This window comes from Carlito syrichta, unplaced genomic scaffold (assembly GCF_000164805.1).
Source record: "Carlito syrichta isolate Samal-C Ts95f unplaced genomic scaffold, Tarsius_syrichta-2.0.1 Scaffold307058, whole genome shotgun sequence".
Lineage (NCBI taxonomy): Eukaryota > Metazoa > Chordata > Mammalia > Primates > Tarsiidae > Carlito > Carlito syrichta.
Genome location: NW_007251154.1, coordinates 417553 through 435188, shown reverse-complemented (window position 1 = coordinate 435188; position 17636 = coordinate 417553). Strand labels below are relative to the sequence as shown.

Genomic DNA, 17636 nt, shown 5'->3' with positions numbered 1-17636 from the left:
CAAACATATGGACTTCGCAGCAACTTGGATGGATTTAGAGTCTATTATACTCAGTGATATATCACAGGAACAAAGAACAGGGTACCATATGAACAATTAACATGATATTATAAGAAAGGGAGTGGCAGTAGTGGGAAACTGCCAGGGGAAGGGATGGGACTGGCAATTGAGGCAAACTGCCGGGGGAGGGAGGGGCACACCACCTCAACAAGGGCACCTGCATAATGAACATTTGTATACCTAACCCTGAATTGTAACCCACATCTTTAAGATAAAAAAAGAGAGCCAATTCAAAAAGTAATTTCCTTGTAAATAAAATCATTTAAGCTGATCAACTGAAAACAAATGTCTGTCCAGGCTGTACAAGCTTATCTCTATCCGAAGAGAGTCAGTATCACAAAAGCCAAGAGGTTATCAGTAAATTACTTTTTATAAATATAGAATGCTTGAATTTCCTAATCTCTCATAGTAAGAATCTGGCCTAGCTGATAACAAAGCTGATAAAAATGCAGCCCCATCATTACCTTCTGCAGAATGCTCCCCCCAGTATTAGATTCATTAATTTGTTAATTCTTTACACTTTACTATCAATGCTCCTCAGTTACGAAGTACATAAGCATGTTCCTTATAAGTCTCAAATATACCGATATTCTCAAGAATATGTCTTTAAAATAATACGCCTCTACAACCAGCTACAGGTAGGACTGGAATCAGTAATACACAAGGAAGAAGATGCGTCTCACCATCCTTTTGAAGCGGTGCTCCTGCTTCCGTACCCGCTGTTGGAGCCACCACGGACACAGGCTGCAAAACACACACACACATACACAGACATCACAAAACCTGTAGCTTCAGTCACTCACACTTTTGCCTTTCCTCTGATCTTTGTAGAAGGAAAAGAAGACAGCAAATGTGAGAAACAGTTCTGTCTAGGAGAATTTTCTTTTAACAGCCTAAAAACGTTAAAAGAAAGTCTGACATAAAGAAAAGCAGCTTTTTTAAGAGGTAAGTTTGAGTCTTAAACTTTCTTGAAGGCTATCTTAATTTTTCTCATTGGACGCTTAAGAGTATATAACTTGGCTGCTCATAGAATAGTTTTAATCAAAACATTGTCTCACAAAGTTTAGCCTCCACCAAAGCATAAATATAAAAGCCACATAATTGATGTGTGATATAACTAAAGGTAAGACTAGAAAATTATCTTTCAAATCAATTTTCCATTCTAGTGGACCAGTGTTAATCTTTCATTAATTTATCTCATTTCTATTGGATAGAACAAGCAGATGTGTTAAAGGTATTAATGGTTTAGTATAGTTTCAGTTTGAGTTCCAGGAATGTATTAGGGTTATGAGGAGATTTTATCAAGATTTTTAAAACTTACACCAACTGCAGATGTCACCATAATAGTCTCTGGACTAAGTGTTCTTCTCAATTGAGCATCAAGATCTTCTAGAGGTTGCTGAGACTGAACAAAAACAATCACAGTAAACATAACATTTTATCACCTTAAAAGCTACTATATATAGCCTATTTAGATAGGATATACTATTTTATGCTTCAGATTGACACAACACAGCACTGTCTTCACTGAACATATAAAACTCAATCTACTAAAACAGTATATTCCTTTGATGATTTTACCAGTTTCTCAAGATTGTATGTCAGTCTCTCAAGCAATTCCTGTTTTGGCAGTTTCAAAGTCTTCTATGTTTGATGTTACTCAAAGTGATAAAAAGTTGTCTTCTCTTTAAAAATATATTCTAAAAAATGCATAAAGATCTATTGGTATATTAACTGTATCCCATGCTCCCTATAGTCTTTCTCCCTCTCTCTTTCTATTTATTTATTTTTATTTTTTGAATTGGAGACTTACTCTCGCACAGATTGGAGGGCAGTGGCCCACTTCCGACCATCGCAGCCTCAACCTGCTGGGCTTAGGCAATCCTTCCGCCTCAGCCTTCCAAGTAGTTGGAACTACAGGCACGCACCACCACACCCAGCTAATTTTTTGATTTATTGTAGAGACGAGGTCGCATCAAGTTACCCCAGCTGGTCTAGAACCCCTAGGCTTAGGCAATCCTCTCGCCTCAGCCTCCCAAGGTGCTGGGATTACAGGCTGAGCCACCGCGCCCGGCCTTTCTTTCTCCATTTTACACACCTTTCTGGGAACTTGTCTCTATGAATAAAAGATGGTGTTAAAATATTCTGTCACCAGGATATTATTCTCTTCTTTGGATCTTACAATGTATACTTCTTCTGCCCTTTGACTGGCAGCAAGGAGGTCTGGGCATTCCATTCTATTAACTAGGCCTCACTACCATCTGTCCCTAGGGCCATAGCTTCCAACTTTGCCACAGTCTCTAATCCTACATTTGTCTTGGCTTCTATCAACCTAATCTTCTAGAGCCTTCATTTGTGCTTCTCCCTCTGTATCTAGGCACTAGCCACTGATCCTACCCTTCCACATGTCTAATTTGCTGTTTCTCATCACACTTTAAGAATATGAATCCAAGCCACCCCTTCAGGTCCCCCTCCAAAAGATAATTCTGTTTCTTTGGGGCCCCCCCTCATATATCAGGATCAAAGAAGTAGGGATAAATTCAGACTAGTCTTCCCAAGAAAACAGTATGTCACGTTTTTCTTACAAACAGTTCTAAAATAAATTCCTTTTTTTCCCCAAAGTTTACTACCTTGTCCCATATCAGAAGTTTTTCATGATTACAATGGATTAATGACAAGTATTCTATGGAAATTCAACTGAATATATTTGGTGGGGGGTGGGATGGGAGAAGGAAATAATAATTTGGATAGTACAAGTAATTCTGACCACCATTTTACTGAGTATGAGACAGGAAACTCAAGTTCATGTTGCTAGTCTCTGTTTCTCTGTGGGTAGTAATCTCATAATGCTAGCATCTTGCTAAACTGGATGATTTTTGTATTAAAAGATGCAGATTTTTAAAAAATGGAACATCACTCCTATACCTACCTAAATATAAAGTAATTACTTTATTAGATGGTCAATGAAGGAAATGATAAACATTCAAGAAACAACTGGCTACACTGGACTCATCAAAAGAGTTTATCAGTTATAAATGTGCTTTTTCTAAGTAGCTTTTGAAATTAAATTTTTTTTTTTTAGTTGGAGTTTCACTCTGTTGCCGAGGCTAGAGTGTAGTGGCACGCTCACAGCCACCCCAGTGTCAACTTGCAGGGCTCAGGCAATCCTTCCGCCTCAGCCTTCCAAGTAGCTGGAAATACAGGCGCACCCTACTGTGCCTGGCTAATTTTTGATTTACCTTAGAGACGAAGTCTCACCAAGTTTCCCAGGCTGGTCTTGAACCCATGGGTTCAGGCAATCCACTTGCCTCGGCCTCCCAAAGTGCTGAGATCACAGGCTGAGCCACCGAGCTCAGCTGTTAATTTTGATTAAATATAATTTTGAAGTCCACAATGGCTTAGAATGTAACCTTATATTTAAAATGCAATTTCACTATTCTACAAAAGTATGAACGATAAGGAGTTATCATCTGGATCTGGCAAAAGGTCAATTTTGTATTTTTTTTTCCTTCATAAGCTATTAAGAAATATTAATATCAAATGTTTTCTAGATGACCTGAAGCAACACTACAGACAATGGAACTATGAAGTTTCTTGCTTTAAGTAGGGTCTGGGTCATTAGCTACAAAGTTTTAGAAAAGAGTAGTGTTACTAAGTCAATGCCAAATAGGAGGCAGAAGCCAAGATCATGCAATAAAGAATTTAAACAAGCTTTGTGAAAGAAAGTAGGGGTACAGAAATAAATCTGCTAAGCCTTGTGGCACCTGAGTTAGTGAAGGTCCTGGGAAAGGTGGCAGCTGCTCGCTGGGCAGAGTACCTGCTGGAAGGTCAGTACCCACTGGCAGTACCTATAGACAATGAAGGGAAATTCAAGTCCATGAGACACTTATAGTAAAGACTGCATACCAAAGAGCAAATCAACTAATTTGAAAGCACAAACGTAAGCATAAAATTTCTCTATTGAAGCCATGGCCATGCTTATCACCTGGGTTGCATTCTGGTATCTGTTTTAAATAAAGTACATGACAACCAAGGATACTGTTTGGGGTGTTACAAACATACTGAGATAAGATGAATAGTAAAAAGTTGTTCTCTAGGGAAAACAGAGAGAACAAAGGCTGTATGTACATGTGAGGTACAGTCCAGTTATTCTTAAGTACAAAATCACTTATTTGGTACAATATCGTCAGGTTTTTGCTTAGAAAAACGAGACTTTTACCAAAAAAGCCCCAACAAACAAACAAAACTAACAACAGTAGCAGGTTCAGAAATAACCAAGGGGTGGGTCTGATAACAAAAGGCATCAGATATCTAACACTATCAAGCAACTCCTATTTTGTCTGAGTTTAGATTTTGTATTATCCTCCTGCAAAAAGAAACGTGTATGAATGGCAATGCAGAAAGATGGCTGAAGCACACAATACAGTAGACATGATACAAAGCCTTGTTATTTGGAGACGTTAGAGAGGTTAAAGATGGTAGAATAAGAGGAAATCGAACACAGGAGAATTGGAAAATACATTCTAGGTATTTTTGTTCTAGGATTAGATTATTTCTTCTTCCTCTACATCAATTTCATCACTAACTTCCAAGTTTTTTATAAGCCCCAAATTGTATATCTGTGTTACCTACAACAAAGCACAAAATTTGCTTTATTTTCACTGAAACAAAGACTGTGAACTGCTGTTACTATGTATATTTTGCAGAAAGATATACTTAGCTGCCATTTTGGGGTATAGATTTCATCAGTTTGTGCCAATTTGAAGAAATGCCTGTATTTTACTTAATAATTACACATTCTTAGAAAATCTCGCATAGCTCAAAAGAAGGGGAAAAGTCATGTGATCAATGTACATATATCCCAAAACTGCTGCTAATTTAATAAATATTGTAAGCCACGTACCTTTATAACTACGTTTCTAACTTGCAAGGCTAAGTTGGAAAACATACTTTTTTAGGAAGAAAAAAGAGTGATCATATTTACCTAATTATTTATTTATTTATTTTTGAGTTGGAGCCTCACTCTGTCGCCCAGACTGGAGTGCAGTGGCATGCTCCCGGCCACCACAGCCTTGACCTGCTGGGTTCCGGTGATCCTTCCGCCTCAGCCTTCCAAGTAGCTAGAACTACAGGCGTGTGCCACCACACCCAGCTAATTTTTGATTTATTGTAGAGATAAGGTCTCACCAAGTTGCCCAGGTGGGTAGCGAACTTGCGGTCTAAGGCAATCAACTTGCCACAGTCTCCCAAAATGCTGGGATTACAGGCTAACCCAACAAGCCCGGCCTTATCTAATTATTTTATAATAAGAATCTTACCGGAGCCTTAGTTAAAGGTGGTTTTGAGGGAATAGTTCCAGGTTTCACTCCTGAAGTAGCGCTGACTGGGGTAGAAGCCTGCCCAGGTGTACTCACTGGTATAACTGACAAAGCAGCTGTTCCTAATGGCAAGTTGGTTGGTGGTAAGCAAGTACTTGTAGTGGAAGTCATGAGTTTGCTTGGTGCAACAGCAGTGGTCGGGACGCCCGGTGTGACAGTGGTCTCTACAATGAGTGATGTCTCCAGTGAGACAGAGGCATGCTGAGCTCCAGATGAGCTGTGCTCACTAAAGAGAGACCGCAGCTTTTCCTCCAGAGTCTTTATGTCATCAATCCCAGGAGCTTTGGGTTGTGTATCAGCATCTACCTCAGGACAGTGAGTATGGGGCTGGTTGGGAAGCAAAGCTGGTTGAGGCTGACTATGAATCAGTGTCTGCTGCACAGCAGGCACATTGGCAACAGGTTGTACTAAGGGTGGGATACTAGGTACTTGGGGTAATAAAGGTGTAGACGTAGGTCCCGCTGCTTGGGGAAGAACAGGAGTAGAACCTACCACTGATGGGATGACCACAGGATACATTCCACCTGGCTGAGCAGCAGAACTAGACACTCCTGTTCCAGGGGAGGAAGAGGAAGATGGTGCAGAAAGGGAAAAAGCCAATCCAGTTGCACTGCTGTGAGATGTCTTATCTAGTGAGTGTGCACTAACCACCACTGTTTCAGCTAGAGTAGGAGCAGAGGTGCTGCTGCTAAGCTGAAGGGACGGCTGTGAGGCTGTGCTTGGGAATGAAGTGGCGGTAGAAACAGATGTTAGTGTGGTTACCACAGGAGTACCACCTGCTGCCTGCTGAGATAACACAGCAGGAGGCTGAGCACCTGTGGCAGCAGCACTGCCCACTGCAGAGGCTGAAGTCACTGAAACTGTTACAGAAGGAAAAGTGCCTGCACTAGAAACAATGCTCCCAGATAAAGAGGCCTGAAGTGGCTGGGACGCAGCAGATATTGAGACAACTGCAGGTACTGGAATACTTGAAACTACACTGGAAGGGACTGGCAATTCAGACACAGGTGGCACAGGGAGACCACCTGAAGTTGCCACACCTGTGCCAGCAACCCCTTTTTCAGTGGGCACGGTAACCTCAGACTGAATTACTGATGTGGAAGTGTCATTAAGAGGACTGCCTGTTGCAGGGACTGATACTGAAGGTGTGGCTGCTGCTGCAGTCAGAACTCCAGCAATGCTACTTAAGCAAGGAGGTACTACTGGAAATGTTGGTCCTGTATGACTAAAGTTAGGAGGTGCTGTATTGGGTCCTTCTGTCATTTGGGCATGTCTAAGTTCAGAAAAAGCCTGTTGTAGACTAAGGGATGAAGCAGAGTGAGACAAGTTCATTCCAGCGTTCTGAGATGTAGAGGCCGCAACTGCAAAGAAAAACAAAAAACCAAAATCAGCCCATTTTAAAAAGGTGGATTGAAAAGACTGTCCTAACAACCTGTGTTTGGAGTACCAATTTCACAAACCAACAAAGTTTACAACCTCCCCCAAAGAAATGATAGGCTCTAAAACAGTCAGGTAAAACAGGAATTTGATACAATAAATCAGCTTGTATAAATATCTATTTCTAAAAATAAAAAAAAGTAATAACCTTCAAGTACATACAAAGGTACTAAAATAAACACATACCATAGTACCCACTGCATAGGCTACATCTAGTATGGCTGTTCTTTTTGGCTCTTTTTCTTTAATCCTCTCTAGTCATCATTTACTTCCCTCCTCCATATGTTTATCTGTTGGTTATAATCTCAATTTTCTATTCTTTTCCATTATCTATGTAATCACAAATTACTGCTTGATAATCAAGCTTCCAATATAGTAGAGATATGGAAGGATTTACTAAGAATGTGGTAGAATCAATTCCTTACCTGTATCTGGTATTTCACTGGTGAAAACTTTTGATTCTCGTAATCGACTTTCTGGCACAGGACTCACTATAAACCGTCTTCCCGCAGAATGAACCACTTGAGTTAAAGAACTGGTAGGAATACCTGGTCAAAAGAAGGAACAAAAATATAGTGTTACCAACATGAAGCTTCCAGATTTCCTTATTGGCTACATAACCTCTTTTTTTTTTTTTAATTTTTGAGTTGAAGTCTCACTCTGTCACCCAGACTGGAGTGCAGTGGTCGCTCCTGGCCACCGCAGGCTCCACCCACTGGGCTCCGGTGATCCTTCCGCCTCAGCCTTCCAAGTAGCTGGAACTATAGGTGCGCGCTACCACGTCCAGCTAAATTTTTGATTTATTGTAGAGATGAGGTCTCGCCAAGTTGCCCAGGCGGGTCTCGAACCCGCGGGCTCAGGCAATCCACTCACCTCGGCCTCCCAAAGTGTGGGATTATAGGCTGAGCCACCAAGCCCGGCCACAATTTCTTAAATCAAAGATAAAAACTAAGAATATAAACTCACCTATTTGTTGTGGCATGGAAGATGCAGCAACTGGTTGTTTGAACTCTCCTTCCAATTTCTACAACAAACAAAGGTGATTAAATTTATTCTCAAATGCAATCTCAATGATTAGGCAAGCGAACGGCCACATGCAAAGAGAAATAAAATGTTCTCAGTCATAGGTATAATGTAATATCACTGAATACTTTGCACAGTCATTTAGTTCTATGGAAATATTTTAATAAAGTTTCATTATGGGAACTGTGAACCTACCTGAGACCCTGAAAAGCCATAGTCATCCTTTCCCTGTAGACTCTCCATTCCCTGGTCACCCTCTGGTTCCACACTGACATCCTCACTGAGCATTTCATCAGCTTTTTCAATAATTTCCCGTACTTGATCCACAAATGACTCTCTCTCTGTTGCTAGAATAAAGTCATTGTTCACCTGCAAAAGAAATGTGATGTCAGTCTGATTACTCCAACATTTCTCAAGCTTTAAGTCAACTATCACTTTTATGACTTCTGACCTAGCTGCATACTACCAGTATTACTATTTATCTGGTATTCAAGTTAGCACTTCCCTTTTTAAGAACATTAATACTAGTTAGACATATCTTCAACAACAACAACAAAAATGTGTAAACCACAGGTTGCAAGTGCTAGTTATATTCACACTGGAATAAATATATAACTTCAAAATAAATATGGATTGCAAAATATTGCATAATTATTTAGGGCAATGGATAGTAAGATCAAATACAAAGGAGAAATTCGGAATTCTTTTTTTTTTGAGTTGGAGTCTCACTTTGTCGCCCTGACAGGAGTGCAGTGGCCACTCCTGGCCACCGCAGGCTCGACCTGCTGGGCTCCGGCGATCCTTCCGCCTCAGCCTTCCGAGTAGCCGGAATTACAGGCGCGTGCTACCACGCCTGGCTAATTTTTTTTGATTTTATTGTAGAGATGAGGTCACGCCTGCCCAGGCGGGTCTCGAACCCGCAGGCTCGGGCAATCCACTCACCTGGGCCTCCCAAAGGCGCGGGATTACAGGCTGAGCCACCGAGCCCAGATTAAATTCGGAATTCTAAATGAAGACATACCATAATTGTTGCTATCTCTTCAGGGTTGTCACCATCTAGGTCAAATTTGAATGTAACCATTTTCCGATTATGAGTCTCTAATTGACATTCTACTACTCGGTCTCCTTTATTTGAAACCTAGAAAGATAAAAGAAAAGATACTTCAACTCAGAAGACCACATTCAGCTTTCTTACAAAATTTGAGAAGAGATTGCATATCAGCACTTGAATTTACATCTGAAGAAGCATAGTGTTATCATTGTTCCTTGGAGCACTAGTACTCTGCTTCTTTTTTTTGAGTCGGAGTCTCACTTGGTCGCCCAGACTGGAGTACAGTGGCTGCTCCCGGCCACGGCAGCCTTGACCCGCTGGGTTTTGGCGATCCTTCCGCCTCAACCTTCCAAGGAGCCGGAATTACAGGCATACTACCATGCCCGCTGATTTTTTGATTTATTGTAGAGATGAGGTCTCGCTGCCCAGGCAGGTCTCGGACCCGCGGGCTCAGGCAATCTACTCACCTCAGCCTCCCAAAGATGCAGGATTACAGGCTGAGCCACCAAGCCCAGCTGTACTTTGCTTCTTAAACTGGTAGTAAGAAAATCTTTGAGAAGATAACAGCCTTTAAGCTACTTACTAAAACTATTCTTTTTCTAAAAGGTAAATAGTGCCTTACTGTAGAAATATGGAATTTAAGATTATCATCTGGGTAATGAGAAGGTCCTAAACATTTACCAATTCACCTGAATCTAAAGAAATATTTAAATGGCAATAACTGCACGATATATTATAGCTTTATGAGCTAAATTTTCATTTTCCAGGTAAAAAATGTGATACCCAATTCAAGGGACTGTCAGGAGTAAATGAGTAGAGTACTACATAAATTACATTATCACACAAAGACAAGGTTATCTTTACTTAATTGAGTGCCTTGGATTTATGACCTCTAAAATACTTTTCAGATTCCCTTAACAACATGAAGCCCACAAGGCAGCAATACCTACATTCAAAATTCTTAATTTTGGGCGTGAAGTCTTTTCATGTCGAGAGCGACTCCTCACAGATTTTCGATAATGCCGTTTTGTAGTCCTTCCTTCATGTCTCCCACTGGAAGATGGGGCATTCTCATTGCCATCACTCATACCTGAAGCAACATCTGAATGTGCACTTTGAGAAAAAAGAAAGTTCGGTTTGCAATAAGAGATTTAAAAGTCTGATATTCTGTAGTTCATGTACTCCTACCTATCAGTCAAGGAGGAAAATTTTAGTTTTACTGACCTGTCTATAGAGGAAGCCAACGTGGCAGGCTGGGTGGGTTGTGGCTGTGCTGCTGGAACTGGCTCTGGAGGAACAACCTGAGAGACTCCCTGAGTACTCTGTGGATGGAAAAAATAATTCAGATGTTGGCAGTAATACATTTACCATACAGTATCCCTAAAAAAGCTACTTAAAAAAAATACCCCCCTACGTCCTAGAAGCTCTAAATTGACTAATAATTCTCAATATTCAGCATCTAGAGACAGTGGTCTTAAAATTCCAAAGGAAGTTTCTAAAGCTAGTCTTTGTATAGACTGCATGGTGCGTCAGCCACATATTTGCTAGGCAGTGTGAAACTACAACTTGCCATGCAGCCAGCCTCTTACCAGAATGCAATAGGGCAGGCAGAGCAAAGTGCAAAGACAAATTCAGATCGTTCTCCTAGGAGGACAAAAATGATTGCTGGGAGCACAGCAGGGTAAGATACTCTCATGACTGCCAATGGCAAAAGTTTGTGAAAGGACAAGAATAACGGCTAAAGTATGAGTTAGAGAAGTGAAGTGCTAATAGGGTTAATCTTCTCCAAGGCACACTCACTTCCCAACAGAACAGCCAGTGGCAACAATGCCCCCACATTGGCATTTCACTCTGCTGTAAAAAAAAGTCATTCGAAAGTTAGTTTGACATAGTCTCCAAATGAGTTCTAAACCAGGGGAGCCTATGTTTCTCTTTTATCATTTTTATCCCTTTATATATATATATATATGTATGTATATGTGTGTTATATGTACACACACACACATGTTTTATACACAACATGCAGTAATTCCATTTACCTCCAGAACTGCTTGCTGGGAGGATGTAGTGGGGGCTTGTTGTGCTAAACTCACTGCTGGTTGGGACACTTGAACCTGTCCTCCTATACCACCCATAGGAACCAAAAGATTTGATTCCACATAAGGCTGCACCATTGTAGGAAAGTAACCAGGTGCACCCAATGCTTCTGTTGGCATGGGAGGGGATAGGACTGTAGAATGGATGCAAACAGAAGCCACGTTGGAAGAGGGAGCAATATTTGAATCTCCTGGGTATTGTGGCAGTAGTCGAGGTGGGAAGCCCTGTGACAGAAATGAGGAAGGTGAGTTAGTACAGGTTGGGTCATCAAATTAGCAAAACAGCAAGACATGCAAAAAAATAATAATAATAATAGTAAAAATAAAAAAAAGAAAGCACACAGCAAAGAATAGTAGCCAATCTCTTTTCTTTCTAATAATCGAAAGGATATTTGAAGACTGTATTCTTTTTTTAACGAGTGCTTTGATTTAGTTTCAGATGGTACATAAGCTTGAATCAGAAACTATGAATTTGAGAGTTCTGTTTTTCTAGAAATGCAAAAAAACCCAAAATAACCCTATTAAGGGTTATATTGATGTTCAATGATAATTTTATGGATCTTGAAGACCATATTCTTGAAGTAGTTGGCTGGTTCCAGTATAAGGGAAAGGACGCTACAGTCATACTTCAGATTGTTCTTTCTATCCCTGGAGATAATTTTAATAGGAATAGACCTAATTTTTTTCCAGTTAGAATACAAAAACTCTTTCAAGTAACAATCAGTCTAGTCATATTATGAAATGCTAATCTTCTAAATCTAAACCCTGAAACTTTGTTGATACCATGTTATTTTACTTATTCTACCTATATAGAAAAAAAGTAGCCTGATATACTCTATTAACCACATTTATAAGCTTACATTGATTACTGAGAGAACTATTTTGATCTAAAGAAGCGTCTTGAGAAGAATGAATAAGGAATCATCAGACATCATCACCCTATCCTTTCTTGGAATTTTACTATTTTAGTTCTCTAGTTGAGATTGGCAACTTTTGTTATTGCTAGCTATTCATTCAACTATTAGATTACCAAGTTCTTGACTGCCTACTAGAATCAAACCCTCTGGTACACTCCTTTTTTGCTAGCTAACACAATACCTGGTACAGAACATCTCCAGAGGGAAGTGGAACCTCAGCAGCTTGTCCAAGGTTAGCTGGTATTCCCATGGACTGAACTACTGGTTGTACGAGCTGTGGGTGAACCTGACTTGGCAGCTGAGTCACTGGCTGCAAAACAGTTGGAAGTTGGCTAGGAACCACAGTTGATCCCCCTGGGATCACAGCTGGCACAGCAGATGAAGCCAACGTGAGTGGAGGCTGATTAATGCCAGCTGCCATTGTGATGGGAAGAGATGAGAAACCTGTCTGAGCCATAGACACATGAGGAGTTGAAATGGGAATTTGAGAGACAGGGTACTGAGGGAGCAAGGAAGTAGGAAGTGGCTGTCCCATTGGGAGGAAATGAGCACCAGAGTGGACTGGAACAACTGAGGGTTGTGTCGCAACTGGGATCTGAGGTTCGCCTTGGATAGTTGGTACTGGCTGGGAAACTGGAAGCTGGGAAGGTAAAGAAAAACAAAACAGACAGGCTTTAAAAAAAAAAAAAAAGCAAGGCTGCCAAAAGCAAGATTTATGTATTAGCCAAAAAGAAGGAAAAAAAATCCAATAAACTCTGCATACATTAGTGTAAGTTAATACACCACATAAGAATATAGAAAGGATAGCAGGAGACAAAGAGGTTAAATAGACTGCTACCCTTCCAAACCTTTGGTTGTATGTTTGCTAATGTTTCATCATTTGGCAATAAAATGAGACCCTTCCACAGGCAAGGGTTTTTTTTTTTAAACAACTTTATTGGGATATATTTCACATACCATAATGCTGTCACTAAATCTATCACTGCTTTTACAGTAGTTACTGAAATTCATATGAATTTCTTCTCAGTGGAATTAGAATTCATTCACATTACTTCTACAATGCTTAAGTCTATAAAAGTAGGTATAATTAACATATTTCACTAGTTTTAGGATACAATCACTACCTGGTCATTTTAAAACTCGGGAAATTGGGATCTTACATATGTGGTAACTGAATGTGTCAGTACTCAGTGTTACATAAAATAATGGTGGATTTGGCATCTCAGATGCGATGAAATATTAAAGTAACAAATATACTATGCACATACACTTACAATACCCAAAGATAGAACTGAAAAAAGGTCATTAGGAAGAGCATAAGTCCTTTTCTTAAAAGGGCTACTTAGAAAAAAACAAAAAAGACCCCAAAAGACACCATTCCATGTAAGGAACACTCATGACTTACTGTCAGTAGACAATGAGGAAGAAAACTGCAGAAATCTACATGAAAATAAAGCATAGTTGCAAACCTAGAATATCAGATGTAGCTGACACAATTCTAGAGAATGTCAAGGATTCAGTTACCAAAGTACCTTTATTTAACCCATTAGTTCTAACACCTGTCAAATCTATTTTACACTGGTAAGACTACAAAGTCAAACATTTTTAGATTGTTGTTGTCGGTAATGTACCTATTTATATTAAACAATGCATATGTGCAGATAGAGTGATTTTCACCTCATTTTTGCAGTGAGATGAACCAACTTTTCAGCCGGTATTAGAAGAGAAGGTAGAAGTCTACACAGATAAAAGGACAAGTTACATAGAGAATCTCTTTTAGCATCCTTTCAGAAATTAAGACTTTACCTGTTTTCCAGATGATACTTGAGGCAAGACCTGTGGAGCTTTAGCCTGACTCACTGGCTGTGTAATAGTGGCCTCGCTGGAGGCTGATGTCTGTGGAAGAGAATACTGCACTGTCTGTTGAGGAGGGGCTGTCTGTTGTAGTCCCTGCTGCTAAGAATAAAATATGACTCAGTTTTATTCAAAATCATTAATAGCATGTTTCTAAGAAAGTATGTTTACCTAAAGCCTTCAGTGTCTATAAATGGTAATTTTAACAATCAAGACATGCACAAACTCAAAATCATCAATTCCCTTTAAACACCTATGTTTTCTCAGATGTTCTTTATTTGTGATGGTACCACCAAGAACAATTAACTGATGTTTCAAACCTTGAGTTGGCTGGGCATGGTGGCTCAACCTGTAATACCAGCACTTTGGGAGGCCAAATTGAGAAGACTGCCCTGAGCCCAGGGGTTTGAGACCAGCCTGGGCAACTTAGTGAGACCTAGTCTCTAAAATATATCAAAAATTTTCAAAAAATTATAGCGCGCACTTGTAGTTCCGGCTACTTGGAAGGCTGAGGTGGAAGGATCACCTAAGCCCAGCAGGTCGACGCTGGGGGGCCGTGATTGTGCCACTGCACTCCAGCCTGGGGGACAGAGTGAGACTCCAACTCAAAAACAACAACAACAAAAACTTGAGTCACCATGGTTCTTCACTCAGCATTTCCCTTATCCCAATAGCAGGTCTTTACAAATACATTTAGGTACCATATCCAGATAGCTCCTCTCCCTACCCCAACTCTCCCATCTCCCTTTCCCTATTTCTTGGCATCAGCTCTTACTTTGGCACCTATATTAGATGAATCCAGTCTCTTCCTTTCTCCCTTGGCCTATTTTATCAATTGTATAATTAATCTGCTTGGAGAATAGCTCTGATTACAGCTATAAAATTAATGAGAAAAGCACTGGATTTGGAAGTAGGAAACAATCTCAAATTTAAGCTTAAATTTAAGCTTAAATATTTAGTAGGTATTAATATTTTTGGTATTATATATTAAATTGCTTATTTTATTACAAAAATAAAGTTTCTCTTTTTGAAAACCGACAAGTTTTCAAAACTCAGAAAACAAAACTCAAAGTGGGGCAAAGGAAATGACATTTGGAAATCAACTATGTGCTAAGCACTCGTGTATAATACACCTAATTTAGTGTGTGGTACATAATTATACCTGAATAGTAAATTTTGTAATAGAATAATCTAACAAAACCGAACTGTCACCCCTAAAATAATGTTCCCTTCTGCCTAAGAAATAACAATCTGAACTTTTTTTTTTTTGCGTCACAGTCACTGTCACCCAGGTTGGAGTGCAGTGGCACGCTTGCTGCCACTGTAGCCTTGATCTGCTGGGCTCAGGCGATCCTTCCACCTCAGCCTTCCAAGTAGCTGGAACCACAGGCACACACCACCACGCTCGGCTAATTTTTTGATTAATTGTAGAGATGAGGTCTCGCCAAGTTGCCCAGGCTGGTCTTGTACCCCTGGTCTCAGGTAATCCTCTCGGCTCTACCTCCTAAGGTGCTAGGATTACAGGCGTAAGCCACTGCACCTGGCAAAAAAATCTAAACTTTATAGATGACTTTCCAGATACTCTAACACTGGCTGGGTGTGGTGGTTTATGTGTATAATCCCACCACTTTGGGAGGCTGAGGTGGGAGGATTATTTGAGCCCAGGTATTTGAGCCCAGCCTGGGCAATGCAGTGAGACTTCATCTCTACAAAACAAACAAACAAAAAAAAAAAACCTTTAAAATTAGTCAGGTATGGTAGCTGTGTACCTATAATTGCAGCTACTCGGGATGCTGAGGTGAAGAATTCCCTGAGCCCAAGAGGACAAGGCTGTGATGAGCCAGGATCATGCCACTGCACTTCTAGCCTGGGCAACAGAGTGAGACTCTGACTTTAAAAAAAAAAAAAAATCTATAACCAATTTAAATTTTTTTCTTTTTTATACAAAAACAGTTGTTTGTGATAAAAAAAATTTTTAACTAATATATCAGAGTTATAAGGTTAGTGAAAATATTCCTAATCCTTTTCTCCAGAAGTACCCATTATTAGTGGTTTGATGTATTACCTTCATGAATTTTTTTCTATGTATAAGTGGCCATTTATACACAGTTACATTTCTCTTTTTTGTTAAAACAAACCAAAAACATGCCCATCCTATAAATAAGTGTTCTCAAGCATGCTATTTTTATTTCATTGAGCAGTGTTAACCTCCTAAAGACAAACATTTTGGTTATTTGATTTTTTCTTTTCTTTTTGCTACTTAAAATAATATGGCAACCAATAATCTTTTACATATGTCCTGATATATCTGATACACAATTAATTAGTTACTGCTGGTATGCAAATAGGCTATTTATTTGCATATTTATTATGTTACTAGCCACTTTATAAGCATTTAACGAGCATTTTACCATAATGTTTCCCCCACAAGAGTCAACACCTAATTCTTTTAACTTGACGTTTATGGTACTATTCTCTTCTACCCTCACATTCTTTCTCACCATTTAACTCAATGGCTTATTTCACCATCTTCTTTATTTAGTAGTATACATGCTGTATTTATGCCCAAATATAAGACATATAACACAATTCCTTTGGAATAGAAAAAAATGGAGCACACACAATTTCCTCTGTTTATTGGTGTTGTTCTATGTCCAAAGATAAGCAAATTAGGAGACTGGGGCCCATGATAGTACTTCTGACCTTAACCAGCCTTATGTGACGTGTGTGTGTGTGTGTGTGTGTGTGTGTGTGTGTGTGTATGTGTGTGTGACTTCTTTTTGTGCGTGTGCTCTAATTATGAACTGTTAATAGACTAAAGCAGAATTTGTTATGGTTGGCAAAAATGTGACTACTCAAATTTAATCGTAATTATGTATAAATTCAAACACCTGCTTGAAAGAAAGGATAGAAGACAAAGCATATAATAATTCTTCGCCCTTAAATTCTATAAGATAGAGGTATGGTCACTGAGTGAATATGTATATAACCAGATTAATCAATTCCTAATGTACAAAATGCTCTAAAGTAATTTTTATCTTGTACATGAAACACCTAACCTTAAAGCAGTATCAAATGACTACATGACCACATGTTGGACTGGAAGAAGATGATTTGTACTTAAGAATTAAAGTTTTGTTTCAAAAATTAATAGACAGAGGCCAAGGGTTAAGAATGTTTTCATTCACTTTATAATCTGATATATTAGTTTATAACTTGGTGTAAAAAACACACTTGGGGAACTACTAATGCAATAGTTCATTAGAAGTTTTGTATCATACACGTAGTGGCTAGAAATTTTATTTAAAATAGCTAATAAGTATTCAATAATTCCAAGAACATATTATTACCATGCAAATAATTACAATTAACTAATATCTTTGAACTATAAATATTTAATTTTAGGCCTACCAGTTTTATGGTTGAATACAACAAGACTGCAATAATTTCTTGAGTTCCTTGAACTTTCTGGAACAATTCTCCCCAAATCAGAAGTTTAAAAAAAAAGTTCCTAAAGTAGTTTTTCTTAGGCTTTCATTAAATGCTTCTTGGTATAAAATCTGATCCTTCATCCCACAGATTAGAAATAATTAAAAAGAAGTGCAAGATTATTAGAGGCAAGCATGATGAAAGTAATGACAAAATGCTCATATATGGACAAGTCATAAACATAAACAGTAAAACACTGATATTCTCTGTACCGTTAAATTACATGTAGAATCCTGTTTAGGAAGGCAGATAAATTATATCAGCAGTAATGATTCTTTTGAATTTTTTTTTTTTTTTTTTTTTGAGTTGGAGTCTCACTCGGTCGCCCAGA

At 39.1% G+C, this 17636-nt stretch overlaps 1 protein-coding gene across 2 annotated transcripts in view; it reads right to left on the bottom strand.

Annotated features, from left to right (window-relative positions):
• The window catches only part of WNK1 (WNK lysine deficient protein kinase 1), an 82999-nt gene that overhangs the window by 21270 nt on the left and 44093 nt on the right, over nt 1-17636 (bottom strand). For both annotated transcript variants that reach the window (XM_021715402.1, XM_021715403.1), the window contains exons 8-20: nt 13769-13918; nt 12144-12602; nt 10989-11270; nt 10174-10271; nt 9900-10062; nt 8920-9036; nt 8094-8267; nt 7842-7899; nt 7301-7423; nt 5379-6799; nt 3825-3908; nt 1382-1465; nt 744-804 (exon numbers count right to left, since the gene is read on the bottom strand). In XM_021715402.1, the coding sequence (XP_021571077.1) occupies nt 744-804; nt 1382-1465; nt 3825-3908; nt 5379-6799; nt 7301-7423; nt 7842-7899; nt 8094-8267; nt 8920-9036; nt 9900-10062; nt 10174-10271; nt 10989-11270; nt 12144-12602; nt 13769-13918 (3274 nt within the window). The remainder of the gene's footprint in view (nt 1-743; nt 805-1381; nt 1466-3824; nt 3909-5378; nt 6800-7300; nt 7424-7841; nt 7900-8093; nt 8268-8919; nt 9037-9899; nt 10063-10173; nt 10272-10988; nt 11271-12143; nt 12603-13768; nt 13919-17636) is intronic.